At 58.8% G+C, this 25,899-nt stretch overlaps 1 protein-coding gene across 7 annotated transcripts in view; it reads left to right on the forward strand.

Moving 5' to 3' along the window:
- The window catches only part of abca2 (ATP-binding cassette, sub-family A (ABC1), member 2), a 508,939-nt gene that overhangs the window by 272,409 nt on the left and 210,631 nt on the right, over positions 1-25,899 (forward strand). For all 7 annotated transcript variants that reach the window (XM_059638365.1, XM_059638369.1, XM_059638363.1 and 4 more), the window contains one exon: positions 9,346-9,474. In XM_059638365.1, the coding sequence (XP_059494348.1) occupies positions 9,346-9,474 (129 nt within the window). The remainder of the gene's footprint in view (positions 1-9,345; positions 9,475-25,899) is intronic.

Here is a 25,899-nt window from a genome sequence, read left to right on the forward strand (position 1 = left end):
ACTATGTCTGTAACCTCCAGCAGTCCTATAAACCATGATAACTTTGCTTCTCTAATTCTGGCCTCTTGAGTGTCTCCAATGTTCATTGCTTAACTACTGGTGGGTGTGTTTCCAACAGCTTGGGCCCTAAGCTCTGAAATTTCTAGCCTTCACCTCTGTATCTCTTTCAAGATATTCTTTTCTACTTATTTGACCTCTCCTAATATATTGATGCGTTTCTCTGTCACATATTGCTTCAAATCATTTCTGTGACCTAGGATATTTTATAGGTACTTTAGTACAGGTACAATTGAGTGTTCTTTCCATATCTTCTTTTCTTCTGCCATTTTCTTCTTTCCTGTCCCTTCCATTTACTTCATTTATGCTGACACCCAACTTTGAATCAAGTTTGTATCTTCAGGAGCCCATCAGCATTGATCTACCTGTTAGACATGATGGAGAGAGATTTGTTCTGACTGATGATGGTACTTGGTTAGTGTCTCAACTAAAGCCATTAATGTCTGTTAAGATGTCCCCAGCAGAGTTGAACTGGTTCCTGAAAGTTAAACTTTAAGGATTATCATTGTGATCACATATCAATATTTTCTCATCAACCTTACCTTTTTATTCACTTGTGGGATATGGGATCCATTCTCTCGCTGCCCTTGAGAAGGTGCTGGTGAGCCGTCTTCTTGAACCGCTGCAGCCCACCTTAACAATGCTGTTAAGAAGACAATTCCAGGATTTTGACCCAGCCACAGTAAAGAAATGCTAATATTTTTCCAAACCATGATGAGATTCTTAGAGGGGAACTTGTTGGTGGTGATCCCATATATCAGCTACCCTTGTCCTTCTGGATGTGGGTTGAGAAGGTGCTGTGTAAGGATCTTTGTTAAATTTCTGCAGTGCATCTTGTAGACGGTATAAACTGCTGCTACTGAGTGATGGTAGTGGAGGGAGTGGCTGTTGTGAATGTGGTACCAGTCAAGTGAGCTGCTTTGACCTGGATGGTGTCAAGCTTGAGTGTTGTTCGAACTGCAGCATCTAGGCAAAGTGGGGAGTATTCCATGATACTCCTGACTTGTGCCGCGTAAACAGTGGACAGGCTGTGGGAAGTCAGATAGTGAAGTACTCAGTGCAGGATTCTTGACCTCTGACCTGGTCTTATAGCCACTGTGTTAATATGGCGAGACCAGTTGGGTTTCTGATCAATGGTGACCTCGAGAATGTTTATAGTGAGGGGTTCAGTAATGCTAACACCGTTGAATGTCAAGGGGCGGTGGTTAGATTGTCTCTTATTGGAGATGGTCATTACCTAGCGTTTGTGTGGCATGGATATGACTTGCTGTTTGTCAGATCAAGTCTGGATATTGTCCAAGTCTTGTTCCATTTGAACATTATCTGCATTTGTTTGAGGAGTGGCAGATGGTGCTAAACATTGTGGAATTATCAGTGAACACCCCCATTTCTGACAATATCATAGAGTGGAGGTGTTCAAGAAGTTTTGACACCCCTCTCGATCAGGTGGACTTGGACCTGGGTCTCCTAGCTCAGAGGTAGGGACACTACATCTGTTACACAAGAGCCTTGTGATCAATTCTATATTTTAAATGCTTTTTTGTGAACAATCTGTTCACAAATGTTATTATGCTTCTTTGTCACAGTTGGGACTTGAACCAGCGCTCCTGGCTCAGAGGTAGGGGCACTACTACCAGAGCACAGGACCTTTGTAATCACATTTTACCTTTTTAATAAACCAGTTCCAAGATGTCATCACACACCTTTGTATCAGGTAGGACTTGAACCCAGGAAACTACCGCTACAGCTTTAGAACCTCCTCATCATTTCCTTTCTATGTCCACCCAGAATTTTTCGCACACAACCTGAGTGACCTTTCCACCACAACTTATTTCTTGTTAAATCAGCAAAAACACCCATGTTGTCATTTCAGTGCAAAGCCTGTTAAAGGCAGACAATCTAAGGTGAAGGATGTGCAGACAGAGAGAGGGGGGACTAAGTTAAAATGGAGTTGGAGGGAGAAGTGAAGTAGCCCATCCTGCGTAGTGCCTACCTCTCTCTGAACGCACCGAGAGCATTGACGGATACTGTGTGCTCCCTCTCCAAGGATACACAAGCACGAGCTTAACTGTGCAAGAAGTGAGGGCATCAGCAGAGATGACCCTCTTCATGGCCTGCTGCTAGGACCTGTTTATTGACAGCCTGGCAAGGCTCAACAACAGACCCACGAAGGAGGCTGTCTGCTTTGCTCACTCCCCTCCATACCGGATATCCAAATATCTGAAACGTGGGGCTGAAGTGCCACCAAAAAACACAACACAAGGTTTTTCAACTAAAAGGAGAATGGAATCACCCCGAACCAATATGTATACACGGCCACGGACTCTACAAGTGACGCAGAATGAACAGTTGGGCTGAGAGTTTGTGAACCGTCGCAATGTGTGGATATAAGGAACTGCTGCACGCAACACCCTCCACCCCAGTTGCCTGAGGGAAAGGGGGAGGACTCCTAAGTAGAGAGCCCTCCGCTGGGGATCCCCACCACCCAGCAGCATGTAAGCACACCGGGGCTGACTGGGCAGCAGACGTAGAGTCAAGGTGAATGGTGTGTGTAGCTGCAGCTTGCACAGAAAAGAACCTTTTTTGCAAAGTGGAAAGATGCCCAAGATGTGACTCAGGTTGTGGGTGTAGTCACACTTTTTTTTAAATGTTTCACCTACTTTTTCCTAATCAGCTTGTGCAGAGATGCTTTTTTACACACCTCTGAAGCAGGTAGGATCTGAACCCAGGTCTCTTGGTCCACAAGTAGGGACATTACCTCTGTGCCAGAGCGCCCCCCCACCCCCGTCGTCACATTTTCTGCACTCGCGAACTTGCTCACTCAATTGAGTAATATTTAGACTCATTGTTGAGTTAATTGACACCACTTATCCCCGATCCCATTCCAATTCAATGTTAACTTGGAGTTTAGAGGCTTTTGGGCTGCAGTGGTAATGTCACTACATCTGGGCCAGGATGTCTGGGCTCACACCTCACCTGCCCCGGAGGTGTGTCGTTATACGTCACATTGACTGAAAAGAATTCCCATCAACGTGAGACAGCTTCCGCTGCCTCTCGAGATCAGCCCAGGAAACCTTACTGGATGCTAGCTGTACTGGTAAGCTGCTGCCCCCCTCATTATCCCGGCAGCTGGATTTCTGCCTTCAGGATCCTGAATCCCAAGAAAGGCCTCTCACTGGTCAGTTTAATGCCTGTCATCCAGTCAGGCTTCATCCTCAAGTGGCACATGTTTCCCATCGGTTCTTGACTTGACAAGCTACATCTGAAACAATTCAATTAACTTTATAGAATCAGACAACACGGAAACAGACCTTCTCTTGAAGGTCTTAATACAAAGATGTCCAAATCCCCATCTCATTGTGATCGTCTTGTTCTGGAGCTACTTCAAAATCTTGTCAAAGATATAAAATTGTGGTAGTTTTGATGTACAATGCAGACGTTTCCTTTTTATAAAGTGCCCTTCAACATCAGATGGAAGATCCGGTAGTGACGGACATCTGTGAGCAGAGGTTTAAGCCTTGTCCTTTTCCCCCTAATGCAGCTTGTTGCAATTAATTTCGGTGAACACTATTTTTATTCTTGTCCTTGCTGTCCCTTCTCTCTTCATCCTGAAGGCATTGATGCTCTGCTTGCTTGATCACCAGTTTTCAGAAAGCACATTATTTTTCCGAAGCATTTTTACAGTGAACACTTTTACAGCAAGATGATCCATTAGAGACTGACCCTTTCCTTGAGCGAGGTCCATGAATACATAACTGGTGGCTCTCATTGAATAGCAACCTGGAGTGGGAGCCCTAGCCAAGAGTCTTACTACTTTTGTGTGTGTGTGTGTGTGTGTCTCTCTCTGTTGCTCTGCCCCCAACATCTCCCTTCCTCCCAGCAGAGAACTGCTAACTCCTCTGATGGAGCCAATGGGATTTGTCATTAGTGGCGAGGGTTTGGAATGGTTGCAGAATCTTTATTTTTTGATGAATCAATGAACAGAATCTTTATGACATGTTTATTTTAAGATTACTGTTGAATCTTTCCAAAGATACAGGTTACGTTCTGAGATTTTGCATGTTCCCACATTTGTTAATCTTCTGAGTGAACTGATACATTTAGAGTCACTATCTGGCCTTTACTGGCCTTGGGGTTTAATTTCGTCTGCATTTTGACAAGTGACTGGACTGAAATTCTATTTGCATAGTTTTATTGTCACCGCTAACTGATTTATAGTAAATGAGTTAAAGGTTACAGTCAATAAACAGAAAGTTAACGTGAGTGCATTAATCAAGCTGCTGTATATAATGTTCAAAGGAAGTTAAACCAACATCACTGAGGATGATATCCAGAAATCTGACCTCATGTAATGCAGCACAGATTGACAGAAATATAAAAATATTAGAAGGCCATTTCGCCTTTCAGCTTGCTGTACTGCTCAAGATGATCATGGCTGATCATACAACTCAGTACCCTGTTCGGACTTCTTCCCCATACACTTTTTGATCCCTTTAGTACCAAGATCTATATCTAATTCCTTCTTGAAAATATGCAATGTTTTGGCCTCAACTGCTTCCAGAGAATCCAACAGGCTCACCACTGTCTGGGTGAAGGAATCTCTCCACGCCTCTGAATTAAGTAGTCTGCCCTGTATCCCTAAATGGTCGAGCTGCATACACTTTATCTGAAGAATTTTCTAACATTGCTGATTGGACTTTTGTCGGCTTATATATATGGAATCACAATTGTGGGATCTCTGCCTTCAGGTGGAGTTCGAGATTGGGGATGGTCATATCAGGGAATGCTAATGTAGTTCAGTTTCTATATTAAAAATTCCTTTTGTTCTCAGTTTTATACTTTCATTATAAACTATTGGGACCATATTTATAATTGCTACTGCTAACTTAAATTCAACAGTCTAAGTGCATCAGTCATCTCATCCCTAAGTCAGAATGACACAGCAGATACTTCACTGATGAGTTGTCTGGTCTCCCAGGTGGATGTAGATTATCTGACAGGAGCTTTTTGAAGAAGACAAAAAGAGTTATCCTTGTTGTTCTGGATAATTTGTCCCTCAACTAACATCCGAAACCAAATCTATCTAGTCATTATTACATTTCATTTCTCAAAAGATCTTGTGTGCTAATTTCGCTACCAGATTTCCTACTTTAGATCAGTGACTGTACTTTGAGAGCATACCAATGACTAGAGTACTTTGTGCTATCCCGACTTTGTGACAGTCACTTTGTAAATTCAAATCATTCTCTTAATCATAGAGTCCTAAAGCATGGAAACAGACCTCCAGTCCAATCGGTCCATTCAACCATAAGCCGAAACTAAACTAGTCCCACCTGACTGCACTTGGCCCATATCCCTCCAACCATTTTTCATTCATAGAGTCGTCCTTAAATACCACTTGTTTGAGTAATTTTGGCTCAAGAATGGAAGCTAGAGAACAGCAGCATCTTGGACAGCTAATAATGTGTGACTTATTGAGACTAAAAGTGCAGAACAGAACAGTGAAGGCCAAATAGAACAGGGTGGAGCCGGAGGAACACAGCAGATCAGGCAGCATCAGAGGAGTGGGAAAACTGATGTTTTGGGTCAGGACTCTTCTTCAGAAGAAGTCTTGAACCAAAACATCGACTTTCCTGCTCCTCTACTGCCTGGCCTGTTGTGTCCTTCCAGCTCCACACCATATTATCTCTGACTCTAGCATCGGCAGTTCTTAGTATCTCTAAATGAAGGCCAAATATTCTGATTCAGCAAATCACTGCAAGTGGGTTAATGCCTGTGTGTTCAGAGAACTAAAGTGATGAGCATGTTCAACATTATCTTACGATGTCTGCCGATTGTTGGATCACATGTTTATTATTTATTTTAAAAATGTTATTTATTTTTAAAATGTTATTTATTTAAAAATTAATCATACTTAGTCTCGCTCCAGAGTTACAAGCAGAATCCAGCCCTCCCATCTCCCCCTGTCTTGTCTGGTTTTGCTAGAAAGAGATGATGGAATGCACGGAGTACAGTTGGGAGCTTACTAGCATAAGTAAAAATACAGCAAGATGTGTTCAATAGGAGCATGTTAAAACTTAATATCTGCTGATAGAGTGCACTGCCTTGCAAGTTTACAGCAGCGAAAGAAAAGATAATGAATATTTAATTCAGCAACTGGCAGTATACAAGTAGTTTTTGTACAGCAGACAGAGTGGTGAAAAAAAAATTCATTCCAGTTCTGCAATAAAGGGTGAATTGAATTTATGTACAAAAACCTCTTCATTTCATTGAATTTTCACGCCATCTTGTTTGTTGCAGAGGATTTTTTTTAAACTTTATAAATGCTGTAAAAAATGAAAACCGGGCTTTAGCCATCACATCAGGTTTTTAAACATAAACCGAGAGTACACAGCTGCTTTCAACATGCTACCCTCCTTCACAGAAACACACTCACCAGGGTGGAAAGATTTTATTTACTTGGCAGAATTTAATTGCATTAGGACCTTTGTACAAGTTTTATTTTAAGTAACATTGATTAACTGGATGTTAAAGGCTCAAAGACTTGGACAAAAATATTTCTCAGTGAACGACTTTTGAACAATGAAAGGGAAAGCTAGGTAATAGTTAGATCTCTTGTCTTGTCTACTAATTAAGTCTTGTAACCTTGCACTTTTGTGTGAAAGTGTACTGCAAAAGAGAATTTTAGAAGCCAATATTCTTTTTCAGCCTTAGTCAACTTCACAAAAACATACAATCCATTCGTTATCCCTTTGTTCTTACTGGGAGTTTCTTGACGAGAAATTAGCTACCACACTTCCTACACTATTCCAGTGACTACACCTCAAATGTACTTCGGGGCAGCAGGGTGGCTCAGTGGCTAGCACTGCTGCCTCACAGCACCAAGGACCCACGTTCAAATCCAGCCTCAGGTGACTGTGTGGAGTTTGCACATTCTCCTGGAGTCTGCTGGGTGCTCTGGTTTCCTCCCGCAGTCCAAAGATGTGCAGGTTAGGTGGATTGGCCATATTAAATTGCCCCGGAGTGCCCAGGGATGTGCAGTCTAGGTGGGTCAGACATGGGAAATGCAGGGCTACAGGAGTAGGATAGGGGGATGGACTTAGGTGGGATGCTGTTTAGAGGATTGCTGTGGATTCAGTAGGCCAAATGACCTGCGGTCATACTGTAGGGATTTTATGATTCTGTAAAACACTTAAGACGTCCCACAATTGTGAAAGTGCTATATAAATGCAAGGTTTTCCTTATTATAGTTTATCAAGGGCATGACTGGCAAACTGTTCAGATCTTTTCTACAGCTCCTGAGTTTATAAAACTCACGTTTTTCACAACTTTGAACATTGAAACAGAGAAAAATTTGACAAAAGGAAGTGAGGTTCTATCATCAGGAAATGCAGGTACAAGATTTCAGGCATTTTAAAACCAGTGTTTCAAAGTGCAAGTCACCTGTTCCTCTTCAGCAACCTGATAGTGATGAAAGTTGCCAGTGTGTACAATAACAGCTCGCCTTGCAGCCATATATGGTCTCACCTACTTTGCTTGCCAGGCATCAGTTCAGACCCTAGTCCTAAATGATATTCATCAGTAGAAAGCTTAGTAACTAAATGACCGATTGGTTACTCTATCACTGTTAGCACACAGGGAAATACAGACAGCATACTGTCAGTGACAAAAACAAAGTTGCTGGAAAAGCTCAGCAGGTCTGGCAGCGTCTGTGATGGAGAAAACAGCTAATGTTTTGGTTCCAGTGACTCTTCCTCAGAACTGGTGGTTGCTGGGAAAGTATCAGTTTATATGCAGAAAATAGGGAGTTGGGTGGAGTAGGGAGTAAATGATAGGATAGAGCCCAGAGAGAGAGAGAGAGAGAGAGAGAGAGACAGTTGGACAGACAAAGGAGTTGCTAACGATCAGGCTGGGAGGGTGAATAGTTGTTAATGGGGACTGTTAGTGACTAACAACAGGGGGTGTGTAATGGCAGACTATGTGGTAACAAGGCCTGGTGTGTGGAGTGGGGGGCTGGGACGTGGAGGAGTTTAGGCCCTAAAATTAATGAACTCAATATTGAGTCCAGAGGGATGTAGGGTCCCCAAGTGGAAAATGAGGTGTTGTTCCTCCAGCTTGTGCTGTGCTTCACTGGAACACTGTAGCAAGCTGGGGACAGAGATATTGGCCAGGGAGCAAGGTAATGCATTGAAGTGGCAGGTAACAGGTAGTTCAGGGTCTTTTTTGTGAGCAGAACGTAATGTTCTGCGAAGCGGTTGCCAAGTCTACGCTTCGTTTCCCCAATGTAGAAGAGATCCAATTGTGAGCAGCGAATGCAGTAGACTAGATTCTGGGAAGTAGTATCAGAGATAATGGGAACTGCAGATGCTGGAGATTCCAAGATAATAAAATGTGAGGCTGGATGAACACAGCAGGCCAAGCAGCATCTCAGGAGCACAAAAGCTGACGTTTCGGGCCTAGACCCTTCATCAGAGATCTGATGAAGGGTCTAGGCCCGAAACGTCAGCTTTTGTGCTCCTGAGATGCTGCTTGGCCTGCTGTGTTCATCCAGCCTCACATTTTATTATCTTAGATTCTGGGAAGTGTTGCTTCACTTGGAAGGTATGTTTGGGCCTTGGATACTGGAGAGGGAGAGATAAATCGGCAGGTGTTACACCTTCGCCGGTAACAGGGGAAGGTGCCGTGGGGCTGCGGGGAGGTGTTGGGGGTGAAGGAAGTATGGACCAGGGTGTCCCAGAGGGAATGGTCCCTGCGGAAGGCGGATAAGGGAGGGAAGGGGAATGTGTGTCTAGTGGTGACATCTCGCCGGAGGTGGCGGAAATGGAGTCTGATGATAGTGTCAGTGGTGAGCAATTAAGCTGGCAGTGGAAACTGTGCTCTCTGTTGAATTGTTCCATCTGTGACATTCCATGCCAGGGCAGGAGACCTCATGCCTTGTTGGTGATGGGATAAGTGACTTGTTTGTGACTGTAACTGTTTTAAATTATTACTTGCTCGGTTGACTGGGCAGATTTGCTGTGTGCAGTCGGATACGTGATGGTTATTCAGAACAACCCAGTGTCATTTCTGCCTGTATCTTCTTCCTCTTTGCACCCAGGGAAGTGATTGTTCTTCATTTGCTGTGCCTCCATTGCTCAAATTCCAAAGCTGTCTTCCTTTTTGTTAAAAGGGGACCAAGCCAGAAAAACTCCTTTTGAAATTAGCCATTTGGAAACACAGACAAGATTTTTTTGGAAAGACTAATGAATAAATTTTTTCGGCATCTGACTTTTGTTTACTTTCTCGCAGGCTAATGAAACGTTTGCCTTTGTTGGGAATGTTACACACTATGCCAGAGTCTGGCTGAACATTTCCTCAGAAATCCGCACATTCCTGGAAGAAGGCAGGCTCCAGAACCGCATCAGCTGGCTACAGCAGGTGGGTACAGCTCTGCACTGAATTACTTTGTAACACAGCAAGGTCTTTGAAACTGCAAGGGCAAATAAGATCCATTGATTTTTTTTCTCCACATTTCTGTCAAGTGGTGACTGAAAAGCAATTGTTATAATCCTTTCTGCAAGGGAATTGAGGTGACAACAATTTTTATAATGACTTGAAAGGCATTAATATAACATACCATCACAAAACACCTGCCTCAGAAACAAAAAAAACAGAAGTTGCTGGAAAAGCTCAGCAGGTCGGGCAGACTGACGAAGGGTGGCTGGACCCGAAATGTTTACTCTGATTTTATTTTCCTTCACAGATGCTGCCAGACCTGCTGAGCTTTTCCAGCCAATTCTGCTTTTGGTCCTGATTTACAGCATCTCCAGATCCTTCAGCTTTCACTTGTCTCAGTGTTTGAATTAGTTGGAACTCATCAGACTGCATTGAGTGAAAGAATAAATCCTTTCACCAACAGAAATCTATTTAGAAGAAGTGGAATTCTGTATCCATTAGCATGATCAGAAGAGTTGCATGTTGCGGGTTTGATTGGCTTAAAAATATAAATCAGTATGGAGAAAATAGTCACAACAAAATTTGCGTTAGTCTAAGCGCATATTTGAAGCACTTTGACTTCTCTTGCATTTCACTAGATTACTTTACAGTGAGGAGAGGATCTCAAAACCAAAGGCTGTTATCTGCTACTTACAATGACTGCTGCAAGGTCTTAAATTTTAAGAGTTATAAATGTTTCCTTGCTTTCATTTTCCATTTCATTCCAAGTAGTGAAATCTCGGAAGCGAACATATTAAAAGACACCAGCAACCATCCAGTACGTGACCTGTCACGATGTTGAGAATGGGTGAACTGGGGATACTATGACTAAACCTTCCGCAGTTGTGACAGATGTTCACTTGCAATTGCAAATCCTTATCCGTTTTACATATGGCAATATTTGCAAGCGTCCTGAGCGAATACCACCACCTCCGGCCACCACCACCGGAGAATCCTCGGTAATGCTATCTTATTCTCAGTAAGCGCACACATACACTCATAACTTCCAAAAAGTACCACCCAAAATGAACAGTCTCAATTCAGAGTGTCCTGGTTTCAGGCCCTGCTCTAAGACGTAAGGGTATAATCTCAGCTGGCGTTCCACTAAACATGGAGAAGCCTTAAAGCGATTTATAAACAAGGATGAGGATTTTAGAGTTAGGTTTATTGTCGCGTGTACTCAAGTTACACAAGAGCAGGGTTTCGGCGTATAGTATGCAATGTTGCCGACATGTAGCACCACCTAAGGTACAAAGTAACTAGTTACAAATCTTAGGTACCAAATAAAGAGAAAATAGAGAAAACAATTAGCACTACATCACAGGTATATATAGTATAAGTTAGGAAAATGATAAATAAAGCTAAAAGGATAGACATTCCAGTCTTTCTGTAAGGGATTTTAAAATTAAGGCAATGATTACTTGAGAAAGAAAGGAAAGGAGAGAGGGATGGGAGGACAAAGGAAAGAAGATAAATGAAAGTAAGCAGGGCAAGAAAGAAGCAGCAAAAGAAAGACTGAACCAACCTTCTGTGCTTACCAAGACACCCCAGTGTACTTTACAATAAGTGAAGTGTTCCTGAAGTATAGTGACTACTATATTGACTATGTTGGTGGAGGCTAATAATGTACTTCCATTTCCTATCATGTGTATTGCATGCTGTGAAGCTGACAAAACTACCATTGGACTGCAGCAAAGAGCTGAGAATTTGAGGGTTAAATTGCGGCAAAGCAGCCAGCTTTCATTTGTCTCAAAGAGATCGACTGGTACTTTACCTCCACTGAGGTACTTGGGAAATGCGAATAAAAGCACCATTAGATGTTAAACTAAGGTCGACGATTAATTGAAATGATCCAAAAGCATGATTCAAAGAAGAACAATGTTTTATTTTCCCATTGGTCCACTCTTGGGCAACATTTCCTCGCAACCAAAACCAAAGAAATCATATCATTGTTTATTTATCTAGTTGCTGTTTGTGCTGTACCTCTGTAATGCCTTTTTAACGATAGTAACTATAGTTGATTGCCCATGAAGTCATTGGCTCATCCTGTGGTAGTGAAACTTTCTCTACATGCAGTCCCTTCACTTCATTTTATTCACGTAGCCCACACACATCTCTGTCCGGTGATTTTAAAGCAAGTCCATGTCTGCATCGAAGCCACAGCGATACTAACTGTAGCACAATGTTGCTGTCTGAAGATATTATGATGATGCAGTGGTGGTGGTGTTGGAAAAGGTCAGAAATCACACGACACCAGGTTATAGTCCAACAGGTTTATTTGACAACACAGGCTTTCGGAGCCTCAGTCCTCCTTCAGGTGTCAGTGAGAGAGGTCGTATCAGACAAAGAATTTATAAGTAAAAGATCAAAGGCTCACAGCATTGATAAGGATGGACCAAACAAACCGAAGATGCTGTTAAACCTTCAGTCAGTTAGAAGGTTTAACTGTATATGTATATGATATATATGTATACATAAATCCCTGAATTCCTCTAAAGTCACGTCCCTGAGAGAAGTAAAGGTTTTATCAGTGTAAAGATGAGGTGATATTTTAAGTCAGACACTGCATGTTGGGTGTGGGATCTTGTTCAGAATCTGTTTGTGTTTTAGTTCGGAGTCAGACTGGTTTTATTTCTAAAGTAGGAATTTAAAGAAGGCCATACTGACTGACTGTCGATAAATTGCGCGCTTTTTGAATGAAATAAAACTTATCTGCAAATATAGATTCACCCAATAGATACGTGTGTGTGTGTGTGTGTGTGTGTGTGTGTGTGTGTGTGTGTGGGGTGTGGGTTGGTGGCAGTGTGTGTGTGTGTGTGGGGGGATTGGTGGCAGAGAGGGTGTGTGTGGGGGTTGTTGGAAGAAAGTGTGTGTGTGTGTGTGTGTGTGTGTGTGTGTGTGTGTGTAACAGTAGAGAGAGAGTGTGAGAGATGGGGAGACAGACGGAGTGTGCGCGTGAGAGGGGGGCAGACGGGGGGTAAGAGTGCGTGAGAGGGAGGCACGGAGAGAGAGGGGGAGGGTGAGTGTGCGTGTGAGGGGGAGGGTGAGTGTGCGTGGGGGGGCAGAGAGTGGGGGGGGTGAGTGTGCGTTGGGGCTGTGCGTGGGGGGGCAGACAGTGAGTGCGCGTTGGGGGGTGGGGGGGTGAGTGTGCATGGGGGGGCAGAGAGTGTAGGGGTGAGTGTGCGTGGGGGGGTGAGAGTGGGGGGGGGGGTGAGTGCGCGTGGGGGGGGGGAGTGCGCGTGGGGGGGCAGAGAGTGGGGGTGGTGAGTGCGCGTTGGGGGGTGGGGGGGTGAGTGTGCGTGGGGGGGGCAGAGAGTGTAGGGGTGAGTGTGCGTGGGGGGCAGAGAGTGGGGGGGGTGAGTGTGCGTGGGGGGGTGAGTGTGCGTGGGGGGGTGAGTGTGCGTGGGGGGGTGAGTGTGCGTGGGGGGGCAGAGAGTGGGGGGGCAGAGAGTGGGGGGGGCGGGTGTGCGTGGGGGGGCGGGTGTGCGTGGGGGGGGCAGAGAGTGGGGGGGGTGAGTGCATGGTGGGGGTGAGTGTGCATAGGGGGGCAGAGAGTGTAGGGGTGAGTGTGCGTGGGGGGGGCAGAGATTGGGGGGGTGAGAGTGGGGGGGGTGAGTGCGCGTGGGGGGGGAGTGCGCGTGGGGGGGCAGAGAGTGGGGGTGGTGAGTGCGCGTTGGGGGGTGGGGGGGTGAGTGTGCGTGGGGGGGGCAGAGAATGTAGGGGTGAATGAGCGTGGGGGGTGAGTGTGCGTGGGGGGGCAGAGAGTGGGGGGGGCGAGTGTGCGTGGGGGGGCAGAGAGTGGGGGGGCAGAGAGTGGGGGGGGCGAGTGTGCGTGGGGGGGCAGAGAGTGGGGGGGGCGAGTGTGCGTGGGGGGGGGCGAGTGTGCGTGGGGGGGGGCGAGTGTGCGTGGGGGGGGCAGAGAGTGGGGGGGTGAGTGCATGGTGGGGGTGAGTGTGCATAGGGGGGCAGAGAGTTGGGGTGTGAATGTGCGTGGGGGGGTGAGTGTGGCATTGGGGGCGCAGAGATTGGGGGGGTGTGTGCGCGTGGGGGGGGCAGAGAGTGGGGGGGTGCGTGTGCGTGGGGGTGTGCGTGTGCGTGGGGGGGCAGAGAGTGGGGGGAGTTGCGTGTGCATGGGTGTGCAGAGAGTGGGGGGGGGTGAGTGTGCGTTGTGGGGGTGAGTGTGCGTGGGGCGGTGAATGTGCGTGGGATCAGAGAGTTGGGGGATGAGAGTGCGTGGGGGGGCAGAGAGTGGGGGGGGTGAGTGTGCGTGGGGGGGCAGAGAGTGGGGGCGGGTGAGTGTGCGTGGGGGGGCAGAGAGTGGGGGCGGGTGAGTGTGCGTGGGGGGGCAGAGAATGGGGGCGGGTGAGTGTGCGTGGGGGGGCAGAGAGTGGGGGGGGTGAGTGTGCGTGGGGGGGCAGAGAGTGGGGGGGGTGAGTGTGCGTGGGGGGGCAGAGAGTGGGGGGGGTGAGTGTGCGTGGGGGGGCAGAGAGTGGGGGGGGTGAGTGTGCGTGGGGGGGCAGAGAGTGGGGGGGGTGAGTGTGCGTGGGGGGGCAGAGAGTGGGGGGGGGTGAGTGTGCGTGGGGGGGCAGAGAGTGGGGGGGGGTGAGTGTGCGTGGGGGGGCAGAGAGTGGGGGGGGGTGAGTGTGCGTGGGGGGGCAGAGAGTGGGGGGGGGTGAGTGTGCGTGGGGGGGGGTGTGTGTGCGTGGGGGGGCAGAGAGTGGGGGGGGTGAGTGTGCGTGGGGGGGCAGAGAGTGGGGGGGGGTGAGTGTGCGTGGGGGGGCAGAGAGTTGGGGGGGGGTGAGTGTGCGTGGGGGGGGGTAGAGACTGGGGGGGGGTGAGTGTGCGTGGGGGGGGGTAGAGACTGGGGGGGGGTGAGTGTGCGTGGGGGGGGGCAGAGAGTGGGGGGGTGAGTGTGCGTGGGGGGGCAGAGAGTGGGGGGGTGAGTGTGCGTGGGGGGGGTGAGTGTGCGTGGGGGGGGTGAGTGTGCGTGGGGGGGGGTAGAGAGTGGGGGGCGGTGAGTGTGCGTGGGGGGGGGTAGAGAGTGGGGGGCGGTGAGTGTGCGTGGGGGGGGGTAGAGAGTGGGGGGCGGTGAGTGTGCGTGGGGGGGGGTAGAGAGTGGGGGGCGGTGAGTGTGCGTGGGGGGGGGGTAGAGAGTGGGGGGGGTGAGTGTGCGTGCGTGGGGGGGCAGAGAGTGGGGGGGGTGAGTGTGCGTGCGTGGGGGGGCAGAGAGTGGGGGGGTTGAGTGTGCGTGCGTGGGGGGGCAGAGAGTGGGGGGGGTGAGTGTGCGTGCGTGGGGGTAGAGAGTGGGGGGGGTGAGTGTGCGTGCGTGGGGGGGCAGAGAGTGGGGGGGGTGAGTGTGCGTGGGGGGGCAGAGAGTGGGGGGGGCAGAGAGGGGGGGGGCGAGTGTGCGTGGGGGGGCGAGTGTGCGGGGCGGGCGAGTGTGCGGGGGGGGCGAGTGTGCGGGGGGGGGCGAGTGTGCGTGGGGGGGCAGAGAGTGGGGGGGCGAGTGTGCGTGCGTGGGGGGGGGGCGAGTGTGCGTGCGTGGGGGGGGCGAGTGTGCGTGGGGGGGCAGAGAGTGGGGGGGCTAAGTGTGCGTGCGTGGGGGGGCAGAGAGTGGGGGGGGTGAGTGTGCGTGCGTGGGGGGGCAGAGAGTGGGGGGGTGAGTGTGCGTGGGGGGGCAGAGAGTGGGGGGGGCAGAGAGTGGGGGGGGGGCGAGTGTGCGTGGGGGGGCGAGTGTGCGGGGCGGGCGAGTGTGCGGGGGGGGCGAGTGTGCGTGGGGGGGCAGAGAGTGGGGGGGGCGAGTGTGCGGGGGGGGCGAGTGTGCGTGGGGGGGCAGAGAGTGGGGGGGGCGAGTGTGCGTGCGTGGGGGGGGGCGAGTGTGCGTGCGTGGGGGGGGGGCGAGTGTGCGTGGGGGGGCGAATGTGCGTGGGGGGGCAGAGAGTGGGGGGGGGCGAGTGTGTGGGGGGGTGCGAGTGTGCGTGGGGGGGCAGAGAGTGGGGGGGCGAGTGTGCGTGGGGGGCGAGTGTGCGTGGGGGGGCAGAGAGTGGGGGGGGAGAGTGTGCGTGGGGAGGGCGAGTGTGGCGTGGGAGGGTGAGTGTGCGTGGGGGGCAGAGAGTGGGGCAGGTGAGTGTGCGTGGGGGGGCAGAGAGTGGGGGGGGTGAGTGTGCGTGGGGGGGCAGAGAGTGGGGGGGGTGAGTGTGCGTGCGTGGGGGGGCAGAGAGTGGGGGGGGGTGAGTGTGCGTGCGTGGGGGGGCAGAGAGTGGGGGGGGTGAGTGTGCGTGTGTGGGGGGGCAGAGAGTGGGGGGGTGAGTGTGCGTGCGTGGGGGGGCGAGTGTGCGTGGGGTGAGTGTGCGTGCGTGGGGGGGGCGAGTGTGCGTGGGGGGGCAGAGAGTGGGGGGGGCGAGTGTGCGTGCGTGGGGGAGGGCGAGTGTGCGTGCGGGGGTGAGTGTGCGTGGGGGGGCAGAGAGTGGGGGGGGCGAGTGTGCGTGCGTGGGGGGAGGGCGAGTGTGTGGGGGGGGGGCGAGTGTGCGTGGGGGGGCAGAGAGTGGGGGGGGCGAGTGTGCGTGGGGGGGCAGAGAGTGGGGGGGCGAGTGTGCGTGGGGGGGGGCGAGTGTGCGTGGGGGGGCAGAGAGTGGGGGGGGCGAGTGTGCGTGGGGGGGGCGAGTGTGCGTGGGGGGCAGAGAGAGGGGGTGGTGAGTGTGCGTGGGGGGCAGAGAGTGGGGGGGGTGAGTGCGCGTTGGGGGGCAGAGAGTGGGGGGGGGTGAGTGCGCGTTGGGGGGCAGAGAGTGGGGGGGGTGAGTGTGCGTGGGGGGGCAGAGAGTGGGGGGGGGTGAGTGCGCGTTGGGGGCAGAGAGTGGGGGGGGTGAGTGTGCGTGGGGGGGCAGAGAGTGGGGGGGGTGAGTGGGGGGGGCGAGTGTGCGTGCTTGGGGGGGGGGCGAGTGTGCGTGGGGGGGTGAGTGTGCGTGGGGGGGCAGAGAGTGGGGGGTGGCGAGTGTGCGTGCGTGGGGGGGGGCGAGTGTGCGTGGGGGGGCGAGTGTGCGTAGGGGGGCGAGTGTGCGTGGGGGGGCAGAGAGTGGGGGGGGGTGAGTGCGCGTTGGGGGGCAGAGAGTGGGGGGGGTGAGTGTGCGTGGGGGGGCAGAGAGTGGGGGGGCAGAGAGTGGGGGGGGGCGAGTGTGCGTGCTTGGGGGGGGGTGAGTGTGCGTGCTTGGGGGGGGGGTGAGTGTGCGTGGGGGGGCAGAGAGTGGGGGGGGCGAGTGTGCGTGCGTGGGGGGGGGCGAGTGTGCGTGGGGGGGCGAGTGTGCGGGGGGGGGCGAGTGAGTGGGGGGGGCGAGTGAGTGGGGGGGGCGAGTGAGTGGGGGGGGCGAGTGAGTGGGGGGGGCGAGTGTGCGTGGGGGGGGCAGAGAGTGGGGGGGGCGAGTGTGCGTGGGGGGGCAGAGAGTGGGGGGGGGCGAGTGTGCGTGGGGGGCAGAGAGTGGGGGGGGGCGAGTGTGCGTGGGGGGGCAGAGAGTGGGGGGGGCGAGTGTGCGTGGGGGGGGGCGAGTGTGCGTGGGGAGGGCGAGTGTGCGTGGGAGGGTGAGTGTGCGTGGGGGGCAGAGAGAGGGGGGGTGAGTGTGCGTGGGGGGCAGAGAGTGGGGGGGGTGAGTGCGAGTGGGCGGGGGTGAGTGCGCGTTGGGGGGCAGAGAGTGGGGCGGTGAATGTGCGTGGGGGGGCAGAGAGTGGGGGCGGGTGAGTGTGCGTGGGGGGGCAGAGAGTGGGGGGGTGAGTGTGCGTGGGGGGCAGAGAGTGGGGGGGTGAGTGTGCGTGGGGGGCAGAGAGTGGGGGGGTGAGTGTGCGTGGGGGGCTGTGAGTGGGGTGGTGAATGTGCGTGGGATCAGAGAGTTGGGGGATGAGTGTGCGTGGGGGGCAGAGAGTGGGGGGGTGAGAGTGCGTGGGGGGGCAGAGAGTGGGGGCGGGTGAGTGTGCGTGGGGGGGGCAGAGAGTGGGGGCGGGTGAGTGTGCGTGGGGGGGCAGAGAGTGGGGGGGGTGAGTGTGCGTGGGGGGGCAGAGAGAGGGGGCGGGTGAGTGTGCGTGGGGGGGCAGAGAGTGGGGGCGGGTGAGTGTGCGTGGGGGGGCAGAGAGTGGGGGGGGGTGAGTGTGCGTGGGGGGGCAGAGAGTGGGGGGGCAGAGAGTGGGGGGGGGTGAGTGTGCGTGGGGGGGCAGAGAGTGGGGGGGCAGAGAGTGGGGGGGGGGTGAGTGTGCGTGGGGGGGCAGAGAGTGGGGGGGCAGAGAGTGGGGGGGGGTGAGTGTGCGTGGGGGGGCAGAGAGTGGGGGGGCAGAGAGTGGGGGGGGGTGAGTGTGCGTGGGGGGGCAGAGAGTGGGGGGGCAGAGAGTGGGGGGGGGGTGAGTGTGCGTGGGGGGGGCAGAGAGTGGGGGGGGTGAGTGTGCGTGGGGGGGCAGAGAGTGGGGGGGGTGAGTGTGCGTGGGGGGGCAGAGAGTGGGGGGGGTGAGTGTGCGTGGGGGGGCAGAGAGTGGGGGGGGGTGAGTGTGCGTGGGGGGGCAGAGAGTGGGGGGGGGTGAGTGTGCGTGGGGGGGCAGAGAGTGGGGGGGTGTGAGTGTGCGTGGGGGGGCAGAGAGTGGGGGGGGGTGAGTGTGCGTGGGGGGGCAGAGAGTGGGGGGGGTGAGTGTGCGTGGGGGGGCAGAGAGTGGGGGGGGGTGAGTGTGCGTGGGGGGGCAGAGAGTGGGGGGGGGTGAGTGTGCGTGGGGGGGCAGAGAGTGGGGGGGGTGAGTGTGCGTGGGGGGCAGAGAGTGGGGGGGGGTGAGTGTGCGTGGGGGGGGTGAGTGTGCGTGGGGGGGTGAGTGTGCGTGGGGGGGGTGAGTGTGCGTGGGGGGGGCGAGTGTGCGTGGGGGGGCAGAGAGTGGGGGGGGTGAGTGTGCGTGGGGGGGCAGAGAGTGGGGGGGGGTGAGTGTGCGTGGGGGGGCAGAGAGTGGGGGGGGTGAGTGTGCGTGGGGGGGCAGAGAGTGGGGGGGGGGTGAGTGTGCGTGGGGGGGGGTGAGTGTGCGTGGGGGGGGTGAGTGTGCGTGGGGGGGGCGAGTGTGCGTGGGGGGGCAGAGAGTGGGGGGGGGTGAGTGTGCGTGGGGGGGCAGAGAGTGGGGGGGGGGTGAGTGTGCGTGGGGGGGCAGAGAGTGGGGGGGGTGAGTGTGCGTGGGGGGGCAGAGAGTGGGGGGGGGGGTGAGTGTGCGTGGGGGGGGGCGAGTGTGCGTGGGGGGGGGCGAGTGTGCGTGGGGGGGGGGCAAGTGTGCGTGGGGGGGGGCGAGTGTGCGTGGGGGGGGGCGAGTGTGCGTGGGGGGGGGCGAGTGTGCGTGGGGGGGGTGAGTGTGCGTGCGTGGGGGGGGCGAGTGTGCGTGGGGTGAGTGTGCGTGCGTGGGGGGGCAGAGAGTGGGGGGGGTGAGTGTGGGGGGTAGAGAGTGGGGGGGGGTGTGTGTGCGTGGGGGGAGGCGAGTGTGCATGGGGGGGGTGAGTGTGCGTGCGTGGGGGGGGGCGAGTGTGCGTGGGGTGAGTGTGCGTGCGTGGGGGGGCAGAGAGTGGGGGGGGTGAGTGTGCGTGCGTGGGGGGGCAGAGAGTGGGGGGGGTGAGTGTGCGTGCGTGGGGGGGCAGAGAGTGGGGGGGTGAGTGTGCGTGGGGGGGCAGAGAGTGGGGGGGGCAGAGAGTGGGGGGGGGGCGAGTGTGCGTGGGGGGGCGAGTGTGCGTGGGGGGGCGAGTGTGCGGGGCGGGCGAGTGTGCGGGGCGGGCGAGTGTGCGTGGGGGGGCAGAGAGTGGGGGGGGGCGAGTGTGCGGGGGGGGGCGAGTGTGCGGGGGGGGGGCGAGTGTGCGTGGGGGGGCAGAGAGTGGGGGGGCGAGTGTGCGTGCGTGGGGGGGGGCGAGTGTGCCTGCGTGGGGGGGGGCGAGTGTGCGTGGGGGGGCGAGTGTGCGTGGGGGGGCAGAGAGTGGGGGGGGTGAGTGTGCGTGCGTGGGGGGGCAGAGAGTGGGGGGGGTGAGTGTGCGTGCGTGGGGGGGCAGAGAGTGGGGGGGGGGCGAGTGTGCGTGGGGGGGCGAGTGTGCGGGGCGGGCGAGTGTGCGGGGGGGGCGAGTGTGCGTGGGGGGGCAGAGAGTGGGGGGGGCGAGTGTGCGGGGGGGGGGCGAGTGTGCGTGGGGGGGCAGAGAGTGGGGGGGGCGAGTGTGCGTGCGTGGGGGGGGGCGAGTGTGCGTGCGTGGGGGGGGGCGAGTGTGCGTGGGGGGGCGAATGTGCGTGGGGGGCGAGTGTGCGTGGGGGGGCAGAGAGTGGGGGGGGCGAGTGTGTGGGGGGGGGCGAGTGTGCGTGGGGGGGCAGTGCGTGGGGGGGCGAGTGTGCGTGGGGGGGGCGAGTGTGCGTGGGGGGGCGAGTGTGCGTGGGGGGCGAGTGTGCGTGGGGGGGCAGAGAGTGGGGGGGGGAGAGTGTGCGTGGGGAGGGCGAGTGTGCGTGGGAGGGTGAGTGTGCGTGGGGGGCAGAGAGTGGGGGGGGTGAGTGTGCGTGGGGGGGCAGAGAGTGGGGGGGGTGAGTGTGCGTGGGGGGGGTGAGTGTGCGTGGGGGTGCAGAGAGTGGCGGGGGTGAGTGTGCGTGGGGGCGCAGAGAGTGGGGGGGGTGAGTGTGCGTGCGTGGGGGGGCGAGTGTGCGTGGGGGGGGCAGAGAGTGGGGGGGGTGAGTGTGCGTGCGTGGGGGGGGCAGAGAGTGGGGGGGGTGAGTGTGCGTGCGTGGGGGGGCAGAGAGTGGGGGGGGGCGAGTGTGCGTGCGTGGGGGGGCAGAGAGTGGGGGGGGGGCGAGTGTGCGTGCGTGGGGGGGCAGAGAGTGGGGGGGGCGAGTGTGCGTGCGTGGGGGGTCAGAGAGTGGGGGGGGGGCGAGTGTGCGTGGGGGGGCAGAGAGTGGGGGGGGGCGAGTGTGTGGGGGGAGGCGAGTGTGCGTGGGGGGGCAGAGAGTGGGGGTGGCGAGTGTGCGTGCGTGGGGGGGGGCGAGTGTGCGTGCGGGGGTGAGTGTGCGTGGGGGGGCAGAGAGTGGGGGGGGGGCAGAGAGTGGGGGGGGGGCGAGTGTGTGGGGGGGGGCGAGTGTGTGGGGGGGGGCGAGTGTGCGTGGGGGGGCAGAGAGTGGGGGGGGCGAGTGTGCGTGGGGGGGCAGAGAGTGGGGGGGGGGCGAGTGTGTGGGGGGGGGCGAGTGTGCGTGGGGGGGCAGAGAGTGGGGGGGGCGAGTGTGCGTGGGGGTGCAGAGAGTTGGGGGGGGCGAGTGTGCGTGGGGGGGGCGAGTGTGCGTGGGGGGGCAGAGAGTGGGGGGGGCGAGTGTGCGTGGGGAGGGCGAGTGTGCGTGGGAGGGTGAGTGTGCGTGGGGGGCAGAGAGAGGGGGGGGTGAGTGTGCGTGGGGGGCAGAGAGTGGGGGGGGTGAGTGCGATTGGGGGGGGGGTGAGTGCGCGTTGGGGGGCAGAGAGTGGGGGGGGGTGAGTGCGCGTTGGGGGGCAGAGAGTGGGGGTGGTGAGTGTGCGTGGGGGGGCAGAGAGTTGGGGGGGTGAGTGGGGGGGGCGAGTGTGCGTGCTTGGCGGGGGGCGACTGTGCGTGGGGGGGTGAGTGTGCGTGGGGGGGCAGAGAGTGGGGGTGGCGAGTGTGCGTGCGTGTGGGGGGGCGAGTGTGCGTGGGGGGGCAGAGAGTGGGGGGGGTGAGTGCGCGTGGGGGGGCAGAGAGTGGGGGGGGGTGAGTGCGCGTTGGGGGGCAGAGAGTGGGGGGGGGTGAGTGTGCGTGGGGGGGCAGAGAGTGGGGGGGCAGAGAGTGGGGGGGGCGAGTGTGCGTGCTTGGGGGGGGCGAGTGTGCGTGGGGGGGTGAGTGTGCGTGGGGGGGCAGAGAGTGGGGGGGGGCGAGTGTGCATGCGTGGGGGGGGGGCGAGTGTGCGTGGGGGGGCGAGTGTGCGTGGGGGGGCGAGTGTGCGTGGGGGGGCAGAGAGTGGGGGGGGCGAGTGAGTGGGGGGGGCGAGTGTGTGGGGGGGGGCGAGTGTGTGTGGGGGGGCAGAGAGTGGGGGGGGCGAGTGTGCGTGGGGGGGCAGAGAGTGGGGGGGGGGCGAGTGTGCGTGGGGGGCAGAGAGTGGGGGGGGCGAGTGTGCGTGGGGGGGCAGAGAGTGGGGGGGGCGAGTGTGCGTGGGGAGGGCGAGTGTGCGTGGGAGGGTGAGTGTGCGTGGGGGGCAGAGAGAGGGGGGGGTGAGTGTGCGTGGGGGGCAGAGAGTGGGGGGGGTGAGTGCGAGTGGGGGGGGTGAGTGCGCGTTGGGGGGCAGAGAGTGGGGGGGGTGAGTGGGCGTTGGGGGGCAGAGAGTGGGGGGGGTGTGTGTGCGTGGGGGGCAGAGAGTGGGGGGGTGAGTGTGCGTGGGGGGCAGAGAGTGGGGGGGTGAGTGTGCGTGGGGGGCAGAGAGTGGGGGGGTGAGTGTGCGTGGGGGGGCAGAGAGTGGGGGGGGGTGAGTGCGCGTTGGGGGGCAGAGAGTGGGGGGGGTGAGTGTGCGTGGGGGGGCAGAGAGTGGGGGGGCAGAGAGTGGGGGGGGCGAGTGTGCGTGCTTGGGGGGGGCGAGTGTGCGTGGGGGGGTGAGTGTGCGTGGGGGGGCAGAGAGTGGGGGGGGCGAGTGTGCATGCGTGGGGGGGGGGCGAGTGTGCGTGGGGGGGCGAGTGTGCGTGGGGGGGCGAGTGTGCGTGGGGGGGCAGAGAGTGGGGGGGGCGAGTGAGTGGGGGGGGCGAGTGTGTGGGGGGGGGCGAGTGTGTGTGGGGGGGCAGAGAGTGGGGGGGGCGAGTGTGCGTGGGGGGGCAGAGAGTGGGGGGGGGGGCGAGTGTGCGTGGGGGGCAGAGAGTGGGGGGGGCGAGTGTGCGTGGGGGGGCAGAGAGTGGGGGGGGCGAGTGTGCGTGGGGAGGGCGAGTGTGCGTGGGAGGGTGAGTGTGCGTGGGGGGCAGAGAGAGGGGGGGTGAGTGTGCGTGGGGGGCAGAGAGTGGGGGGGGTGAGTGCGAGTGGGGGGGGTGAGTGCGCGTTGGGGGGCAGAGAGTGGGGGGGGTGAGTGGGCGTTGGGGGGCAGAGAGTGGGGGGGGTGTGTGTGCGTGGGGGGCAGAGAGTGGGGGGGTGAGTGTGCGTGGGGGGCAGAGAGTGGGGGGGTGAGTGTGCGTGGGGGGCAGAGAGTGGGGGGGTGAGTGTGCGTGGGGGGCAGAGAGTGGGGGGGTGAGTGTGCGTGGGGGGCAGTGAGTGGGGCGGTGAATGTGGGTGCGTGGGGGGGCAGAGAGTGGGGGCGGGTGAGTGTGCGTGGGGGGGCAGAGAGTGGGGGCGGGTGAGTGTGCGTGGGGGGGCAGAGAGTGGGGGGGTGAGTGTGCGTGGGGGGCAGAGAGTGGGGGGGTGAGTGTGCGTGGGGGGCAGAGAGTGGGGGGGTGAGTGTGCGTGGGGGGCAGTGAGTGGGGTGGTGAATGTGCGTGGGATCAGAGAGTTGGGGGATGAGTGTGCGTGGGGGGCAGAGAGTGGGGGGGTGAGAGTGCGTGGGGGGGCAGAGAGTGGGGGCGGGTGAGTGTGCGTGGGGGGGCAGAGAGTGGGGGCGGGTGAGTGTGCGTGGGGGGGCAGAGAGTGGGGGGGGGTGAGTGTGCGTGGGAGGGCGAGTGTGCGTGGGAGGGTGAGTGTGCGTGGGGGGCAGAGAGAGGGGGGGGTGAGTGTGCGTGGGGGGCAGAGAGTGCGGGGGGTGAGTGCGAGTGGGGGGGGTGAGTGCGCGTTGGGGGGCAGAGAGTGGGGGCGGGTGAGTGTGCGTGGGGGGGCAGAGAGTGGGGGCGGGTGAGTGTGCGTGGGGGGGCAGAGAGTGGGGGGCGGGTGAGTGTGCGTGGGGGGGCAGAGAGTGGGGGCGGGTGAGTGTGCGTGGGGGGGCAGAGAGTGGGGGGGGTGAGTGTGCGTGGGGGGGCAGAGAGTGGGGGGGTGAGTGTGCGTGGGGGGGCAGAGAGTGGGGGGGGTGAGTGTGCGTGGGGGGGCAGAGAGTGGGGGGGGTGAGTGTGCGTGGGGGGGCAGAGAGTGGGGGGCGGTGAGTGTGCGTGGGGGGGCAGAGAGTGGGGGGGGGTGAGTGTGCGTGGGGGGGCAGAGAGTGGGGGGGGTGAGTGTGCGTGGGGGGGCAGAGAGTGGGGGGGGGTGAGTGTGCGTGGGGGGGCAGAGAGTGGGGGGGGTGAGTGTGCGTGGGGGGGCAGAGAGTGGGGGGGGGTGAGTGTGCGTGGGGGGGGGTGAGTGTGCGTGGCGGGGGGGGCGAGTGTGCATGGGGGGGTGAGTGTGCGTGCGTGGGGGGGGCGAGTGTGCGTGGGGTGAGTGTGCGTGCGTGGGGGGGCAGAGAGTGGGGGGGGGTGTGTGTGCGTGGGGGGGGGTGTGTGTGCGTGGGGGGGGGGCGAGTGTGCATGGGGGGGGTGAGTGTGCGTGCGTGGGGGGGGCGATTGTGAGTGGGGTGAGTGTGCGTGCGTGGGGGGGCAGAGAGTGGGGGGGGGTGAGTGTGCGTGCGTGGGGGGGCAGAGAGTGGGGGGGGTGAGTGTGCGTGCGTGGGGGGGCAGAGAGTGGGGGGGTGAGTGTGCGTGCGTGGGGGGGCAGAGAGTGGGGGGGGTGAGTGTGCGTGGGGGGGCAGAGAGTGGGGGGGGGTGAGTGTGCGTGGGGGGGCAGAGAGTGGGGGGGGGGTGAGTGTGCGTGGGGGGGCAGAGAGTGGGGGGGGGTGAGTGTGCGTGGGGGGGCAGAGAGTGGGGGGGGTGAGTGTGCGTGGGGGGGCAGAGAGTGGGGGGGGGGCGAGTGTGCGTGGGGGGGGGCGAGTGTGCATGGGGGGGGGTGAGTGTGCGTGGGCGGGTGAGTGTGCGTGGGGGGCAGAGAGAGGGGGGGCGAGTGTGCGTGGGGGGCAGAGAGTGGGGGGGGCGAGTGTGCATGGGGGGGCAGAGAGTGGGGGGGGGCGAGTGTGCGTGGGGAGGGCGAGTGTGCGTGGGAGGGTGAGTGTGCGTGGGGGGCAGAGAGAGGGGGGGTGAGTGTGCGTGGGGGGCAGAGAGTGGGGGGGGTGAGTGCGAGTGGGGGGGGTGAGTGCGCGTTGGGGGGCAGAGAGTGGGGGGGGTGAGTGGGCGTTGGGGGGCAGAGAGTGGGGGGGGTGTGTGTGCGTGGGGGGCAGAGAGTGGGGGGGTGAGTGTGCGTGGGGGGCAGAGAGTGGGGGGGTGAGTGTGCGTGGGTGGCGGAGAGTGGGGGGGTGAGTGTGCGTGGGGGGCAGAGAGTGGGGGGGTGAGTGTGCGTGGGGGGCAGTGAGTGGGGCGGTGAATGTGCGTGGGGGGCAGTGAGTGGGGCGGTGAATGTGCGTGGGGGGGCAGAGAGTGGGGCGGGTGAGTGTGCGTGGGGGGGCAGAGAGTGGGGGCGGGTGAGTGTGCGTGGGGGGGCAGAGAGTGGGGGGGTGAGTGTGCGTGGGGGGGCAGAGAGTGGGGGGGTGAGTGTGCGTGGGGGGGCAGAGAGTGGGGGGGTGAGTGTGCGTGGGGGGCAGAGAGTGGGGGGGTGAGTGTGCGTGGGGGGGCAGAGAGTGGGGGGGTGAGTGTGCGTGGGGGGGCAGAGAGTGGGGGCGGGTGAGTGTGCGTGGGGGGGCAGAGAGTGGGGGCGGGTGAGTGTGCGTGGGGGGGCAGAGAGTGGGGGGGTGAGTGTGCGTGGGGGGCAGAGAGTGGGGGGGTGAGTGTGCGTGGGGGGCAGTGAGTGGGGTGGTGAATGTGCGTGGGATCAGAGAGTTGGGGGATGAGTGTGCGTGGGGGGCAGAGAGTGGGGGGGTGAGAGTGCGTGGGGGGGCAGAGAGTGGGGGCGGGTGAGTGTGCGTGGGGGGGCAGAGAGTGGGGGCGGGTGAGTGTGCGTGGGGGGGCAGAGAGTGGGGGGGGCGAGTGTGCGTGGGGAGGGCGAGTGTGCGTGGGAGGGTGAGTGTGCGTGCGTGGGGGGGGCGAGTGTGCGTGGGGTGAGTGTGCGTGCGTGGGGGGGCAGAGAGTGGGGGGGGGGTGAGTGTGCGTGGGGGGGGTGTGTGTGCGTGGGGGGGGGCGAGTGTGCATGGGGGGGGTGAGTGTGCGTGCGTGGGGGGGGCGAGTGTGAGTGGGGTGAGTGTGCGTGCGTGGGGGGGCAGAGAGTGGGGGGGGTGAGTGTGCGTGCGTGGGGGGGCAGAGAGTGGGGGGGGTGAGTGTGCGTGCGTGGGGGGGCAGAGAGTGGGGGGGGTGAGTGTGCGTGGGGAGGGCGAGTGTGCGTGGGAGGGTGAGTGTGCGTGGGGGGCAGAGAGAGGGGGGGTGAGTGTGCGTGGGGGGCAGAGAGTGCGGGGGGTGAGTGCGAGTGGGGGGGGTGAGTGCGCGTTGGGGGGCAGAGAG

Source organism: Stegostoma tigrinum, chromosome 29, assembly GCF_030684315.1.
Source record: "Stegostoma tigrinum isolate sSteTig4 chromosome 29, sSteTig4.hap1, whole genome shotgun sequence".
Lineage (NCBI taxonomy): Eukaryota > Metazoa > Chordata > Chondrichthyes > Orectolobiformes > Stegostomatidae > Stegostoma > Stegostoma tigrinum.